The sequence below is a fragment of the Syngnathus acus genome, chromosome 4 (assembly GCF_901709675.1).
Source record: "Syngnathus acus chromosome 4, fSynAcu1.2, whole genome shotgun sequence".
Classification (NCBI taxonomy): Eukaryota; Metazoa; Chordata; class Actinopteri; order Syngnathiformes; family Syngnathidae; genus Syngnathus; species Syngnathus acus.
The window spans coordinates 7,633,391-7,647,816 of record NC_051090.1 but is presented as its reverse complement, the minus strand read 5'-3'; the positions used below and the strand labels follow the sequence as shown (position 1 = coordinate 7,647,816).

The window sequence follows — 14,426 nt, the reverse complement described above, 5'->3', positions numbered from 1 at the left end:
CAAAACAATTTAATTGGGTGTGGTCCGACATGAATCAGAGCAACAGTAATGTGACGCACAGAATTGAATAAGGGGGGGGGCGGTGACTATGTGACAGAGCTTGCACCTCACGGGATCGACTCCATAATCCAGTGGCAGTGACTAATTGCATGCTTCGGGCTTTGTCAGTTTGTGAGAGATCTCGCTTTTTTTTTTAACCACCATTCAGCTTCCATCCACCTTCTTAATGGTCAAAGAGTTCTCTTGGCAATAATGGCCAGTACCCTAAACTCTTAGAAGCAAATAAGTAAATAAATAGGAAACCACATTTTTATAGCAGATGCTTTGGAGCAATGAAAAGATGTGAAGGATAAAAAGCAAAAGGGCCCATGTGGTTAAAGAAAACATCCACTTTTATCTCTACTCTGTTGAAAATGGCACATGAAGCTGGCCAGGGAGGAAAGAGGAGCAATTTAGAAGGTGTATTGTTTTATTGCAACAGGTCCTAGGACAAATATGGTTGAACTCCTCTTCTTGATACCTTCAGAAATAACAAAATGTTGCTTATTTTTTCAGATTTCCTACAGTATATATTCAGGTGGTCCTTGTTGGAGGGATTTAAATGCTAAGACTTACTCTGACGGTAAGAGGCAACTGAGCTGACTCACAGCACCGAGTTTACTGTATCTCTGGTGCAAACACAATCAGGATTCAGGCAAAGCTTTTGCCTCCCCTCCCTGACACCAACGAATTTGAAGGCTTCTCCCAAGACACAGCCAGGGGAGAAGATCTCTTTGAAAGGATGATGTTTGACTATAGAATTAAGACAGCAAAAACTAAGAAGAGGAAGCAAACAAATAGCAAAATTAGAAAGCATACAGCCTCCTGATAGCATTGCGTCATGCATTGTCGCACACTGATGATAACCAACACAAACAATTCCTCTATTCAGCGGGCTAGTGAGAGATGTCAGTGACTACAAGCAACCCTGAGTGTAACTTTCACCCGTTCAACTGCTCTGCATTCAGCTCCATACCCTGTATCTCGTGGAGTCAACATCTAGAGAATTCCCTGAAATGGGCCAGCATATCCTTCACATCCTCTGAGCCATCACGGCGGATATTTGATATTTGTACGACAAGATATTATCTAGGCTTGCCTGTGCATAGTTTTGTGTATGTGCACCGTGAGAATCAAACAATCTGGAGGTGTTATAAGTGCAAATGCATTTATAATAACCATAGACAACAAGTGTATATTTTTTCCAAACATCCATTTTCTGTTCAGGTTGACGTGGAAGCTGCTTGCCTGACAGGGTGGGGTGCACCTAGGACTGATCATCTGTCAGTTACTGGGCTAACACACAGCGACAGACAACTATTCAGTCATTTCCATATTCTAGAGCACAGGTGTCAAACTCAAGGCCCGGGGGCCAGATACGGCCCGCCACATCATTTTGTGTGGCCCGCGAAGACAAATTGTGCATCAAATTTGTGTTATTACTAGAATTGCAAATTGTCTTCACATTTAATATCTTTTTTTAAATATTTGACCAGTTTTTACTCATCTGATTTAAAAATGAGTTATTTGTCAGTTTGTTTTGTAGCTTTTACTGTATATAATATGAGGTGCTCATACATTTATTTGGGTTGATAATGGTCCTCCGAAAGAAGCTGAAAAAAATGAGTTTGACACCCGTTCTAGAGTCTTGCATTCTTTACAGAAATTGGGATAAGTCCGTGTACCCAAAGATAGCTCACTAGCACAGGGACAGCATATAAAACAAAGGCCCAATCTAATACCTATTGGACCCCTTAAATTTCATGCTGAGGCAACAGAGCAAACTATTGAGCCTCAGTGCAGCTGTGTATATTTCCTATAAAATGAACAACCAAAACCAGTGGCTGAAGTTCTCAGAATTCAAACTAAAATTATCTGAAAAATGTGTTGAAAATAAACAAATAAGCTGCTCAATTCTCAGTCTGCATTTTTTTAATTTTCTTTTTGAAGGTTCTTTGGTCAAGGGTAAGGTTTGCAACATGTTTTTTAAAGATTCCTCTGAACAAGAATAAATCGTTTTTGCAATTGCATGAACACGAATGAATACCTTCTAGGTAGCACACTTTCTAGGGAATTTTATCTCATACTCAAATACATTAAACCTGGTGATTATTTATTTATTTATTTATTTATTTATTTATCGTATTTCTTAGTCACACCGCATCCATAGCAAAGACTACTTAAATAACATATGTTAATATATATTATATTTAATATAGTAATATTAATAAAATTATATTTATAGCAGAATGACAGCTACCAGTGCAGTTGGCATGTCGCCCAAATGATGGAAGAGGCTGAACTCGGGATGAACATGAGGAGGGAGGGAGCGACAGCGAGTCATGACCACACAACCTCTCTTGTGCGTTGCATTTGAAACTGCGACATCACACTGTACCTTCCCCAAAGTTACCATTAAAACCCACGATTGTATTTTATTATAATCTATTCCTATTCACGTACAAAAACCGAGACTTATTAGATGCATTCATTAAACCAGACATAAACATTATATGATGCAAGAGACGACGCGCTGCAACGCGTCTAACGATGCAGTGAGAAACTATCGCATCATATTGAATGAGGCATTTATCGAGGTTAACAAGTCCTCTAGAGTAAAATAAACGTGTTTCAAAACTTTGATGGTGCTAACAAGGTCTCTTGTCGCGGGTTTGAGCGTCTTGCTGGCGGCCAACATACTCGGCAGTAGGCACAACCCCCAAGATCGGCTTGCGGGGGGGAAATGAAACAGCACCCCATTGTGTCCTTTCATGGGGTGACAAAAGCCCTCTTTCGGGTGTAAACAAGCACTCAGCTGCAGATCAAGTGTGTGCAGAAGATTTACGGAACTCCCGTGAGCAGCAGTAAAAAGTGAAGTTTGTCTCTCTTTTTTATTCTGATAATTATAATTTACCTGAGTAGAGCCGTGTCGCCTTGCCTGCTGACCACACTTTCCACGGAGGAATAGTCCACAGTTTGTCCCGCGGGCAAGCACGACGGCAGGAGGCAGCCCAGGCTGAGAAGGATCGCACTTAGCCACTGAGCAGAAACACAAGCATCCGACAGCGCAATCATTATGTCCGTCACAACTGGACGTGGTCGCCGCTCTTGCCCAAGTCTGCCAAAAATCGGGGCGAAAATAAGGAGAAAGCCGTTTTATTTCCACGCTCCACGCAGCCAGTTATGGACGAGCGTTGAGTTGTCCCGGGTTCGCTCGATGCTGTGAGCCCACTGTGCAGGGGAAGTGTACTCTCCAGTGGCTTGCACACCATCTAGCGAGGAAAGGCGGTTTAAAATGGGAGCAAAGCTAGAAGCAGACAACCCCCAGGCTCTGATCCTGTTGCCATGCGGCCGTTTCCTGGGCAACCCCGTTCCCAGTGGCTGGCGATGGAGCAGCGGTATTGATACAACCTAGGAGCAATTAAAGATATCGACTGGAGAACCACCCCTATTATTTATTGCTATTAGGGAAATAGCAAAGTGAGCCTTCTGTGCAAATGGAGTTGATGCTGCTGGTGATATATTGATGAATTAAAGGAAAACTCCAAATTATTTTGCAATGCAGTGCTACATTATATATTGTAATTGACTGGCCTGTATTGATCCAACTTGTTAAAACACAGAGAAAATGTTCAATTGAAACAACTTATAAAACCAATGCACCCAATTAAATAATTGCTTGGGAAAACAACACCAAAACAACAATTACACCAGTGGGAATATAATATATCATTGAGAAGCTGACAATACAATATTATGGAACCTTTTCATGTTGACCAGAGTTTTTCCACGAAGATGATCAATCTGTGATTACTTCATATTTGAAAACATTTGTTCCCATGGGAAATAATGGACAATGACTGTCGCCATTAAACCACTGACTGCACAGGACAGGTGTATAGTGGTCATTGGGAAATTCAAGACAACTCCCAAACAGATAAATGCTTGCTGTTCTCAACACGTCTGCGAGGCTCACAAAAGAACACAGTACTGTAAGTTTTTGGAGGCATATATTTTGTGTCAAACTTTGAATTAATTTATTCCCATTTAGAAGGTTCATAGTTCCATCGCAATATTAACATCTGGCTAGAGAAACCACCCAATCCTTTTTTTTCCCCTTTTTTAACAGTATACATGTCATTTGAGAAGAAATGTAAACACTTTACAAGATTCTAAAACACACAGTATTAAAAAAAAAAAAAAACATTCCATTGGGCGTTGAAGTGATTCATTATTGTATTTAAGTCTGCGTTAGTGAAAGCTCCCCCCTACACATACTATGTACGCACACACACACTCACACACTAGGGACTTAGCAAAGTTTGTTTAAGAGCAGTAGCCCCGTGCATTATGCTGCTGTAAGCCTTTCGACTTAGTCAACATAATTCCTTACAGGCTGAACAAGTGTAACCATGGAAATGGCATACATTTCTCAGTTGTGACATGTTGACGTAACGCCCACGAATTATCACAGATGACACGTTATTCTGTGGGAAACACGACATGCCAAAAAACTGCCACGTGGAGAAAAGTTGGACAATCAATCAAGACACAGTGGAGAATTTGAAGAGATTTTTTAATGATATAATTATGTACCTTCAAATTCTTGTTCATGCTTGACTACACTGCTCTCTGCTTTTACACAGCCGCAGTCATTTTATTAAACACCATTTGCGCGAAATCCTGTTACACTTTACTCCAGTTTTTTTATTATTTTATTAATTTCCCCAAGGGGGGACGATGTACTGCCATGGTATCTTTAAATCAAATCTCACAGACGACTACTGCAGTTATCACGCTGCACTGTTGGGAGCAGCTGCGGTGAAAGAAGAGGAGTATATTTTGCTTGAGTTTTCAAAGTTCCTATTCAAGGGGAGGTTCATCTTCTAAATATTTGGGTGTGAAAAGTTCTTTCTCCATTATTTATCTGCCATTATTTATATGAGCACATCCATATGTTCCTTCCTACTTATATATCACACTGTTTCCCAAAGGTTACAAAGGACATGTCGGTATTGAGTCATCAAACAGTGTCAAGCAAACAGCGCTGAAGAGGTGTGAAAAGTTCACGCTTTCAAAAACACAATTCAAATTTGCATAAATGAGGCGCCTTCAACAGTGGCTTTGCCACATATAAGAGTCTTAACAGTATATTCTGGAATTTTGAGACGAGTGCTTAGAGGCGGTGCTATTTGTCGTTGGTTGCTTGTCGTTAGAAATGTCATATTTTTTGTTTGTTTTGCTTTACTTTGAGCATTTTTAAATTAGCTCAACGCACTTTATCATGCATGAAAGATACACAATAACAACAATGACTCTGCCTAAAATATTTAACTCTAAGAAAAAGAAGACCAGTTGGTAAATATGTTCATAGTAATGGATATACACTTATACTTGAATAGATGACATAAACAATCATCTATTCAAAAGCAGAGTAAAATCGATGCTTGCAATTTTCTCTCAGGTGAATATTTCACTGAAATGACCTAATGTCAAATCTCTAACAGTCAAGAATAAACGGAATACAGAAGATGAGTGTTTTCTGTTGGGCCAAACCTTTCACAATTGTTATTTTAGACCATCTATTTATACAATGACAATTTCTGGGGTCTCAAAAGACAAAAATAGTTTTTGAAAACAGTGGTAGTATCATTTTTGTCTCAATACGTAAAATAAAAAAATTAGATGGTGCTGTCACCAACGTACTATTGTCCGGTTATGCCGATATAACGTTTATAAATCTGTCTAAACATTGATTTTTTTTGTCTACACGCAAAAATTTAGTTTACAAAGCTGTTGGCACGTAAACCATTTTAGTATTTTTTTGATGACTGCAGATTTAAAAGGGCGCTTGTTGGCTTAATTGAATGCCGATTGTGTGGAAAATAATAAACCACATTATTCCTTATTTTAATGACACTAAATAATGAGCAGAGAACACAAAGCCTAAACCGAGATGCTTTTACTACACCACTTTTTGTTCAGGTATTTTTAGTTTTTAACACAATGTATCCGCCCTTTTTCCCATAGCAATTATCCTATTCAGGCTTGCAGGAAGCTGAAGCCTAGCCGAGGAGAAAAGCAGACTATATCCTGAACTGGTCACCAGTCAGGTCACATATAGCGATAGACAATTTTACCATCACTGATTGGGCACCGAACCCACGTTGCGTCGCTGCATGCCGGAGGTCAATGCCCCACCGTGCCATCAGTGGCAACAATGTTCTCCTCCGTGCGGCGAATATGACTAATTTCGCAATGCACAATAAAAGCTATTGTTTTCTAAAGTACTTAAATGAATGAGCTTTTTTACCCCCGTAATAGTGATTGAGCCTGCTATTATGATAATGGATGACATTCAGCAGAGATATGTGCCAGTTGATCACAACAAACAACAGCTTGGTTAAATGGATCCCAGCAGCCCCATCTGTGGTGGAATATATGTAAGGGACCATTGATCTCACTCTCAAATGGTCATTTTTTACATGCAGATGTATGCAACCCTTCAAGCACTAAAATCAATTCATGACAATACTCCATTATGTCCCATTACCTCAGACTGCTCCTCAGAAAGTAGGATGCAAACTAAAAAAGGAATAGATAGGACTCCACTTGCAGGGTTTGTCAAACTGAGTCTGGACCCTGCTATGCCCCGCCTCCTCCCAACAAAGAATATATCATTAAAATTGTGATGGTGCCGACACAAAAGGCAAAACCTACACATGGTGTTAAAATCAAATTCACTGTATTTCAAAATGCATTAACAAACATCTGGTTTGCTTGGCAACACTTGGACAACATCAACGTAACATCCTGCAACTTGCAAAGCCTGACCGTTAAAAACAAGCATGGCAGTAAAATAACTTGCTCATACCACAGGATCTATTATATTAGTGTAACTGATCAAACAGTAACATTATAATATTCTTTTTCCATTGCGTCTTGGAGGAGACCATGATGGTCACAGAGCATTTTCTACCCTCCTTACCACATTTAACAGAACCCCCTCGCCTGAGTTTTCGGCAGCCTACACACCAACACCCTTTAATCGAACTCTAGTTTGTTTCCACCCTTGGTGTGGTTCATTTCGACGTGTGAACACAAATCACCCTTAAGGATACAAGACCTCCTGCAAGTTACTCCTCTAAATATTTTATAAAGGTACGATTCGCGTATTGGGTTAAAACCATCCGAGCTCAGATACAAGGATGAGAAATCACTCAAAAATCATGATGGTGACATACTGTAACTACATGTGGCATGTAAACTGATAGACTGTTGACTTAACAGGCGCATTTGGTTCAGCATGTTTGCGATTGTCACGAGCATAAGCTCAATATTTGCAACATTGTTTTTATGGAGACGTGTGATGGAAATATCTTTTCCACAAACAAACTAGAATAATATGCTCGAGTGGCTGTTGTGTGAAGTTAACGCCGTTTTTGTTTTGTTTCTTATTTTTCACTATAGTCCTCAGTCAGCAGTCCACGGCGCGGTATCGGTCCCCACACAGGGACAGACAAAAAAGAAAAATGTTTTTATACTTTACAGCTGATGTCAGCATGCCAGTCAGAGTCCCGCCTTTTCGTCTAACTTTGATGTGCACATTTCAGTAAACAGAAAGTAACAGTGAAAAGCAAACAATGACGAAACGTGCAGCGAAACGTGTGGTGAGCATTATAGTTTTTTTTTTTTACTGCATCTTGAGTACCAAATCAGATTAAAAAATTCAAAGAACATCAGATGATTACAAGTAAATAAACCATTCCAAAGGTCCCCATTGCCTTGAGAGAAATGCCACAATCTCAGCATTAATGTAGCTTGACTTCCTAGGAAATACAAAACAAGAAAACATAATGCCTTTGCCTTACATAGAAAATTCCATTATGTTCCAATTCGACAACCCACGCTTTGTCCGAGTTCGACTAATGTATTACATTTCTCAACCTTTACTAGCTGTCGAGGTCTAGATGCACATTTATGTCACAGATGCAATGAACAAAACACAGTTTGAATGAACTTGATATACTATGTAGCCCTGCAGCAGTCAATTGAAGCCCTTTCCCTCTTTTTGTCTCAACTGCACGGCCCAATGTGGGGGGGGAAAAAACCCACAGCGCTCATGAGTCATTTGTGCACCTACCACATTTTATCCACAGAGGGTTGAAAGAGCCTTCACGACTCATTAACTATATCAAGCAAAATCTCGAGGTCCCAAGAGGAGCAGTGAGCATGAACTTTCTGTTCTGCCGGCCAAGTGAAATTAAAAAGCAAAGTGAGGGAAGTCAAAAGTTCAGGTTATCACAAATCCTGATAATAACAGAACATGCGAAGATATTGTTGAATTTCTTGTTCATTCTAATTGCGTAAATGTGGAGCAGATGTCTCAAATAGTTGAGTGGCCGGTTGGCATAAAGCTGAGTGTTCTGCTGTGGTGCAAGATTGCTTCAGGCTACATGATAATGAGGCTCCGTGAGACGACACAAGATGAAATTGTCGATGAAACCTTCATGACGGCAAAAATTTATTTTTAGAGCTGGATTTTTTGAACATTACAAAACAGTAGAACTTCAGATATTCATTCAGATCAGCTCGTTTGAATATAATATAATGCAGTCCAAGTTTATGAATGAAAAATTTTACACCTCGGCCAAGAAAATAGATTATTCTAGAGTTTCGTTAACCTTACAAAATCACAAGGGGTTTCAAATGACGTGGGTGCTAACAGGATGATAGTTAACATGATTCATTTAGAGAATTTAAGTCGGTTTGCTATTACTCTGTTTATCTAAAGTTAGAAATCATTTTAAAACTGTTATTATAGTAATTTTGGGCCATTTGGCGACAGTAGATCAACCTGAAAATGCACAATAATAAATGTTAAATGATGATATGGAGAGGCCTATGTGTTCACAAACTAATACCCATCATCTGGCAGTTCTCTTGCATTTCAATGTTCTATTTTGGTCTCCACTGCCCCATGAGAGTAACATCTGGCTGTTTAAATGCTAAAGCACAGATACTTTACACAATAATTGTCTGTCTACCTTTTTGGTCCCGACGGGCTTGAGCACTGCTGTCAGTTCTGTCCGATAACCACATAAGAGAATGTTAGGGTTGGAAATTAAAAAAGTAAAAACCCTACATAGAAATGACATAGCTAATAGTGACTGTATACTTTTGTGGTATAGTTGTAAGTAGTAGTAGAATCTGAGTTGATTAAAGTAGCAAATTATGATAACAGGTTACCGTTTATTTAGTAGGATTTCATTCTTTCTTTCCAGAGGCTGGGGCATTTCTCCTCTTCGAACGCTGGTGTCAAACTCAAGGCCCGGGGGCCAGATACGGCCCGCCCCATCATTTTATGTGGCCCGCGGAGACAAATTGTGCATCAAATTTGTGTGTCATTACTAGAATTGCAAATTGTCTTCACTTTTAATAATGTATTTTTTTTTATTAAATATTTGACCAGTTTTTACTCGTCCGATTTGAAAACGAGTTATTTGTCAGTTTGTTTTGCAGCTTTTACTGTATATAATATGAGGTGCTCATACATTTATTTGGGTTGACAGTCATAATGGCCCTCCGAAAGAAGCTACGACTACAATGCGGCCCGCGAAAAAAATGAGTTTGACACCTGTGTCTTAGCACATCTGAACTACATGTGACTGTGTTTATACGCAGTCAGTTTACTCACCAGCTTGATAGAAGTCTGTTTTGTTTTTTGTTACCGACTTCACCTGTATACTATGACTGCCATAGTTCATTCTGAGGCTTTACCTGCTGTTTACTGTGATGAAAACCAGATCATTTTTGCATAAAATGTTAGAATCCCTTTTGTATGTAAAGTATATAGTTCTCTTTTGTGCACTTGAATTTGTTTTTTTTCTGTCTGACAATAACCCAGCCACAGGCAAAGCAACAGCGCCAGTGTGATGTCTTTGATTGCACAAGCTCACATTGCAACCCCGTGTCTGCCAAAGTCTTTTTGTTGCATCTCGTAAATGTTTCTTTGCTTTGCCAGGATTTTGAACATTCAACTGTTGTTTTTGCAAAGAAAACACTTTGCCCTGTAAAACTTACAATGAACTGAGTCAAATTGTATCTTGGGGTTAAACACTGTCATTTGAAAGCATATCTTGAGACTGGTAGTAGGGGGTGGGGTGGAGGTGACTGGAGGTTCTTGAGGTGGGACGTCGACGTGCTGTGCTCACACCATGAGTACTGAAGTTATTTATGCAAAATCACATTAATCTTGTCCACTTTGCCCTTTTGAATTTCTCTGGAACATTTCTTCCACCATGACTTTTTGCAATAATAACAAAGTGGGGTTCTCAAACCTTGATGGGATTTGACCACTAAGAGTACGATGTATTGAGACAACACAAATGAAACAATCTTGTTATCAAAAAAATTATTGAATCACCAGAGGCTTGTCAATGCAAACATATTTGGAAGTTGACTTCCTCACAAGGTGCACCCAAATTTTGTGAGTTTGCCTCAACGAATAGGCAGTATTGGTTCGTTCTACCTGAACAAGAATAATAATGCAAGGAGAAAATACAAATATATTTAGCATGCGCAAGGCGATTAATGAAACCTGAGATGAATTCCAATGGTCGAGTTTGGATCTTTAAATACTTCCTCTGGAAGGTTGAGCTCCGCAACATCAGTGTGTTTTCACACTACTATGATCCACATTGATAAGTAATCCATAAAAGCCTGACACAATGAATAAAAAAACTTGAGCAAGCACATTTGATTGATTTCTCAGGGAAAAAAAGTGCTTTGTCAATGAATCTTTCTTGAGCAGAACCGTGTGGTTGGTAACCACAGGAGAAAAACGTTTCTTGAGAGAGCTCAAAGAAAGAATTCTACAACTAGCAATGCTTATTGATTTTCCACTCTTAAACTAGCTTTACATTGATGTCAAACTCTGGAGTGCTTCTTCCATACAAGAGTCACCAACTGCAATATTGAATTGAAGCAATAACGTGGAGGGTTATGTTTGAGTAGTACAACACTGAAAAAGATATTCAGCCCTCTCATGTACATTGGCTCCCTTTCAAGGAGAATCCTCCATGTTTATTCCAGAGGAAGAATTAAGATTACAAAAAATGCAGTATTTACGTGTATGTGTGTGTGTTATATAATAAATGGTGACAATACATCTTTTTTAATTCGACAGTATTCTTATTTATCCCCCACAATGGCTCGTGGAATTTATGTTTTGTCATATTGACTGCAGCTCCCGAAAACAATGCTTAATCCTGAGATATCGTTCCAAAACACTATTAGGTGGAAATATCATATTGTACAATAAATTGCTGAAAATGTCAGGTGCAAATATAATTCGTCTAATTAAGCAAGTGGAACAGATTGATTTGACCTTTAAATGGATTCCAAACAAAAGCAAAGGCAAATAAAGATAATGACTGAGGTTAAAGCAATATTTAGTCGACCTCAACAATCATAATTACACACAGTTTTTACATGAAGAACAATATATTAAACAGCTGGGGTGTAAATTTATGTGATTACTACAGTGGGGAAAATGGGAGCCATTGGAGAGTGCATGTGGTTTAATAGGGGCAATGGTGGGGTCTTGGCAAGCCTTAGGTAGGAGTTTTAGGTAGCAGTCTTGAAATATATGTATACAGCACATGTCCATACATTAATACCACAAGTCATTGTGTCAACACTGTGACTATGCAAATGCAAACGTCACTGGTCTGCCTTCCGCCATTACTTTCGCAACGCTGAATGTCGACCTTAACGAATGCAGTCGGTGAAAACTAGAATGTGTTCCCCGGTTAGCAAAGTATGACCTTCACACCAAATACATGAAGTTAATTTTACATCTGATAGAGAGTTCTGATTTGGAGCTGTGCTCCCCTGCAGCTGTCATGGAAAAGAGGAATCTGCATAGCGGCGTTTAATCTGTCTGACCTTTTGCCACGAAAAATAGATTACCTATTGCACTCCAGGAGCTCTCCCTTTCCTTACTCCATTACAGTTTGCATACCAAAAAGGAAATCACTAGTCCTGTGCTCTGTGTGGGGTCAAAGTGAGAAAAAAAAAAAAAAAAAAGGTTTGGTCGTTGGTCCCATTTTGATGCCTGTAAAAGATTGTCAATCATCTCGTATTGAACAATGCTGACAACATTTTATCCAGTAAATGCCAGCTGTACTACCGTATTGTCCGAATAATAATGTGAATATAAAACACACCAGATAAAATATGTGAAAAATCCAGGACTGTAAGCCGTGGGTTATTTTAAATGAAATGTGCTCATTTATATTACCTTCATATTAAACAAATCATAGAACTACGTCGTAAAAATCATGAAAAATCCACTGATAAGCCGCACTGGACTATAAGACGCAGGGTTCAAAGCTTGTCTAAAAGGCAGCGGTTTATAGTCAGAAAATTACGGTAATTTAAACGGAGAACAAAATGCTCAGCTGGAGTTTGTACCATCATTAGTATCACAAAAAATATATAAATGCACCTCAGTGGACTCCATTTCAGTTGGGATGAAAATGATTCTGAAGATATTAAATTGATTAATTGCCACTGCTTTGGTTGATTGAAATCCGTTTTAATTTATTTAAATACTTTTGAAGCCAAAATGAGAGATTCCAATACAAATTCCATAATATAAACTTGTTTTTCATAATGTGTTCTGTGCTCAATATGCAAGTATCTTTTAAGTTTGTGTGTTGATTTTATTCTATGTTAACAAATACATCCCTCCCCAAATCCCGACCCGCCACCGACCAAGACTCTCCCTTTGCCGAAAATATTTCAACGGATGCCAGCTTGAACTGTGTGGTTGGAGCGAAAAACCTCATTTCATGTGCCTTCTACTAATGTTTGAGCCAAATCCAGCGGCGCGGGTTGAATTCCTGATAGAGGGGACACTGCAAAAATAAAAAATACACCAGATGTGGTATAGTTTACATAGTACTTCTCATCTATCAAAACCAGCGGTTCACCCCAGGCATCCACTATGCACCCCTGCCCCTGCAGCCCGATATGTTTGGTTTATTAGACGGCCCAACCTTGAGCTGGAAAAAAAAGCTACAGTATATTGTCCAGCCAATCGCCTCTATCGCAGAGGTTCACGAGGTCACCCGTTATAGTTTTATTTCTCCGATATCACAAAACACTTCTTTACAGGCAATGTTTGGAGCCATTTGGGCGATATAAGTCTCCGGGCTATTTTGCTGCAAATCTGAATGGGGAGAATCACCTGGGACGGCAACAACATCACATTTTCCAACTCAAAAGATCCATATGATTTGCTCTGCTCTGTGGCCACAAACGTACTTTTCATGTTGTTTTGACTCTGGCATAGTTTGAGTTATTTTTTTTATTTTCTCTCCATTGACAGGCCCAGCAAGCCTCGGCGGGATGATGAGGATAGAGGTGAACATGTCAGTGTGAAATGAAATGCTCCCTATCTCCGGAGGGAGGTCCTTGCACTGAGGCGCACCGCTCAAGGAGAAATAACAGCAGTGTACATGGATTTGTGAAGCAAACTGGGTGAAAACACTAATGTTTGACTGGGAGGAGAAATGGAGGCAGCATGTCGGGGAAGACTGGCAAAATGTGTTTAAGTATCGAGTAATTCTGTTAGCCTTTGTGAGTGATTGAGCGGAATGACTAAACCCCGATCACTGATTGTGGATGTGGATTAATCCATCAAGAGTGTGACTGAGGCATCCTGTGTGATCATAGTTTTGTACACTGCTTAGTAAGGTCTGAAAATGAATGTCAAGCTCCATTAGAGGATACATTGAGATCTAATGAGCTTGGTAACTGTTTGAAATCATTGCGTCTGCTGAGGGGACTATTAGGTGCTGTTTTCATCAGAGAAACTGATGTCTTCCTCTTTCTCTATTCGGAAGCAGGCATTTTAAAAGTTGTAGTTGCTTCTGCTTGTCTTCTGCATTTTACGTGAAATATTATTATTACTGTGGAACCACTGAGCTCAAACGTCCCTGAGATTGCCGAGCTAAGAATTTCACCAGGGTTTTCTAAAGTTGAATGCCTTATTGTCAAATGTGCATTTCATGAGGCATGAGTTTAGCGAGCATCTAAAACATAGGTGTCAAATTGAAGGCTCAGGGGCCAGATACGCCCTGCCACATCCTTTTATGTGGCCAGGAAAGACAAATTGTGCATCGAATTCATGTGTCAATACTAAAATTGCAACTTGTCTTCACTTTTAAAAAAAAAATAGATATCGCTAGCAATTTTTATTACCATTCATCTTTTTAAAATATTTGAACAGCCTATACTGTATATAATATAAGGCATTGACAATCATAATGACCCTCTAAAGTATACTAAACTATCAAGACGATTTTGACACTCCTGTT

General features: G+C 39.3%; 1 protein-coding gene across 3 annotated transcripts in view; it reads right to left on the bottom strand.

The window, feature by feature from the left end:
- Nucleotides 1-3,341, bottom strand: part of negr1 (neuronal growth regulator 1) — an 89,204-nt gene extending 85,863 nt beyond the window's left edge. Inside the window, exon 1 of one of the 3 annotated variants that reach the window (XM_037248983.1) lies at nt 2,954-3,341. In XM_037248983.1, the coding sequence (XP_037104878.1) occupies nt 2,954-3,114 (161 nt within the window). In that variant the 5' untranslated portion in view covers nt 3,115-3,341. The remainder of the gene's footprint in view (nt 1-2,953) is intronic. The other 2 variants (XM_037248982.1, XM_037248984.1) reach the window with 2 other exon arrangements.
- Between the last annotated feature and the right edge of the window lie 11,085 nt (nt 3,342-14,426).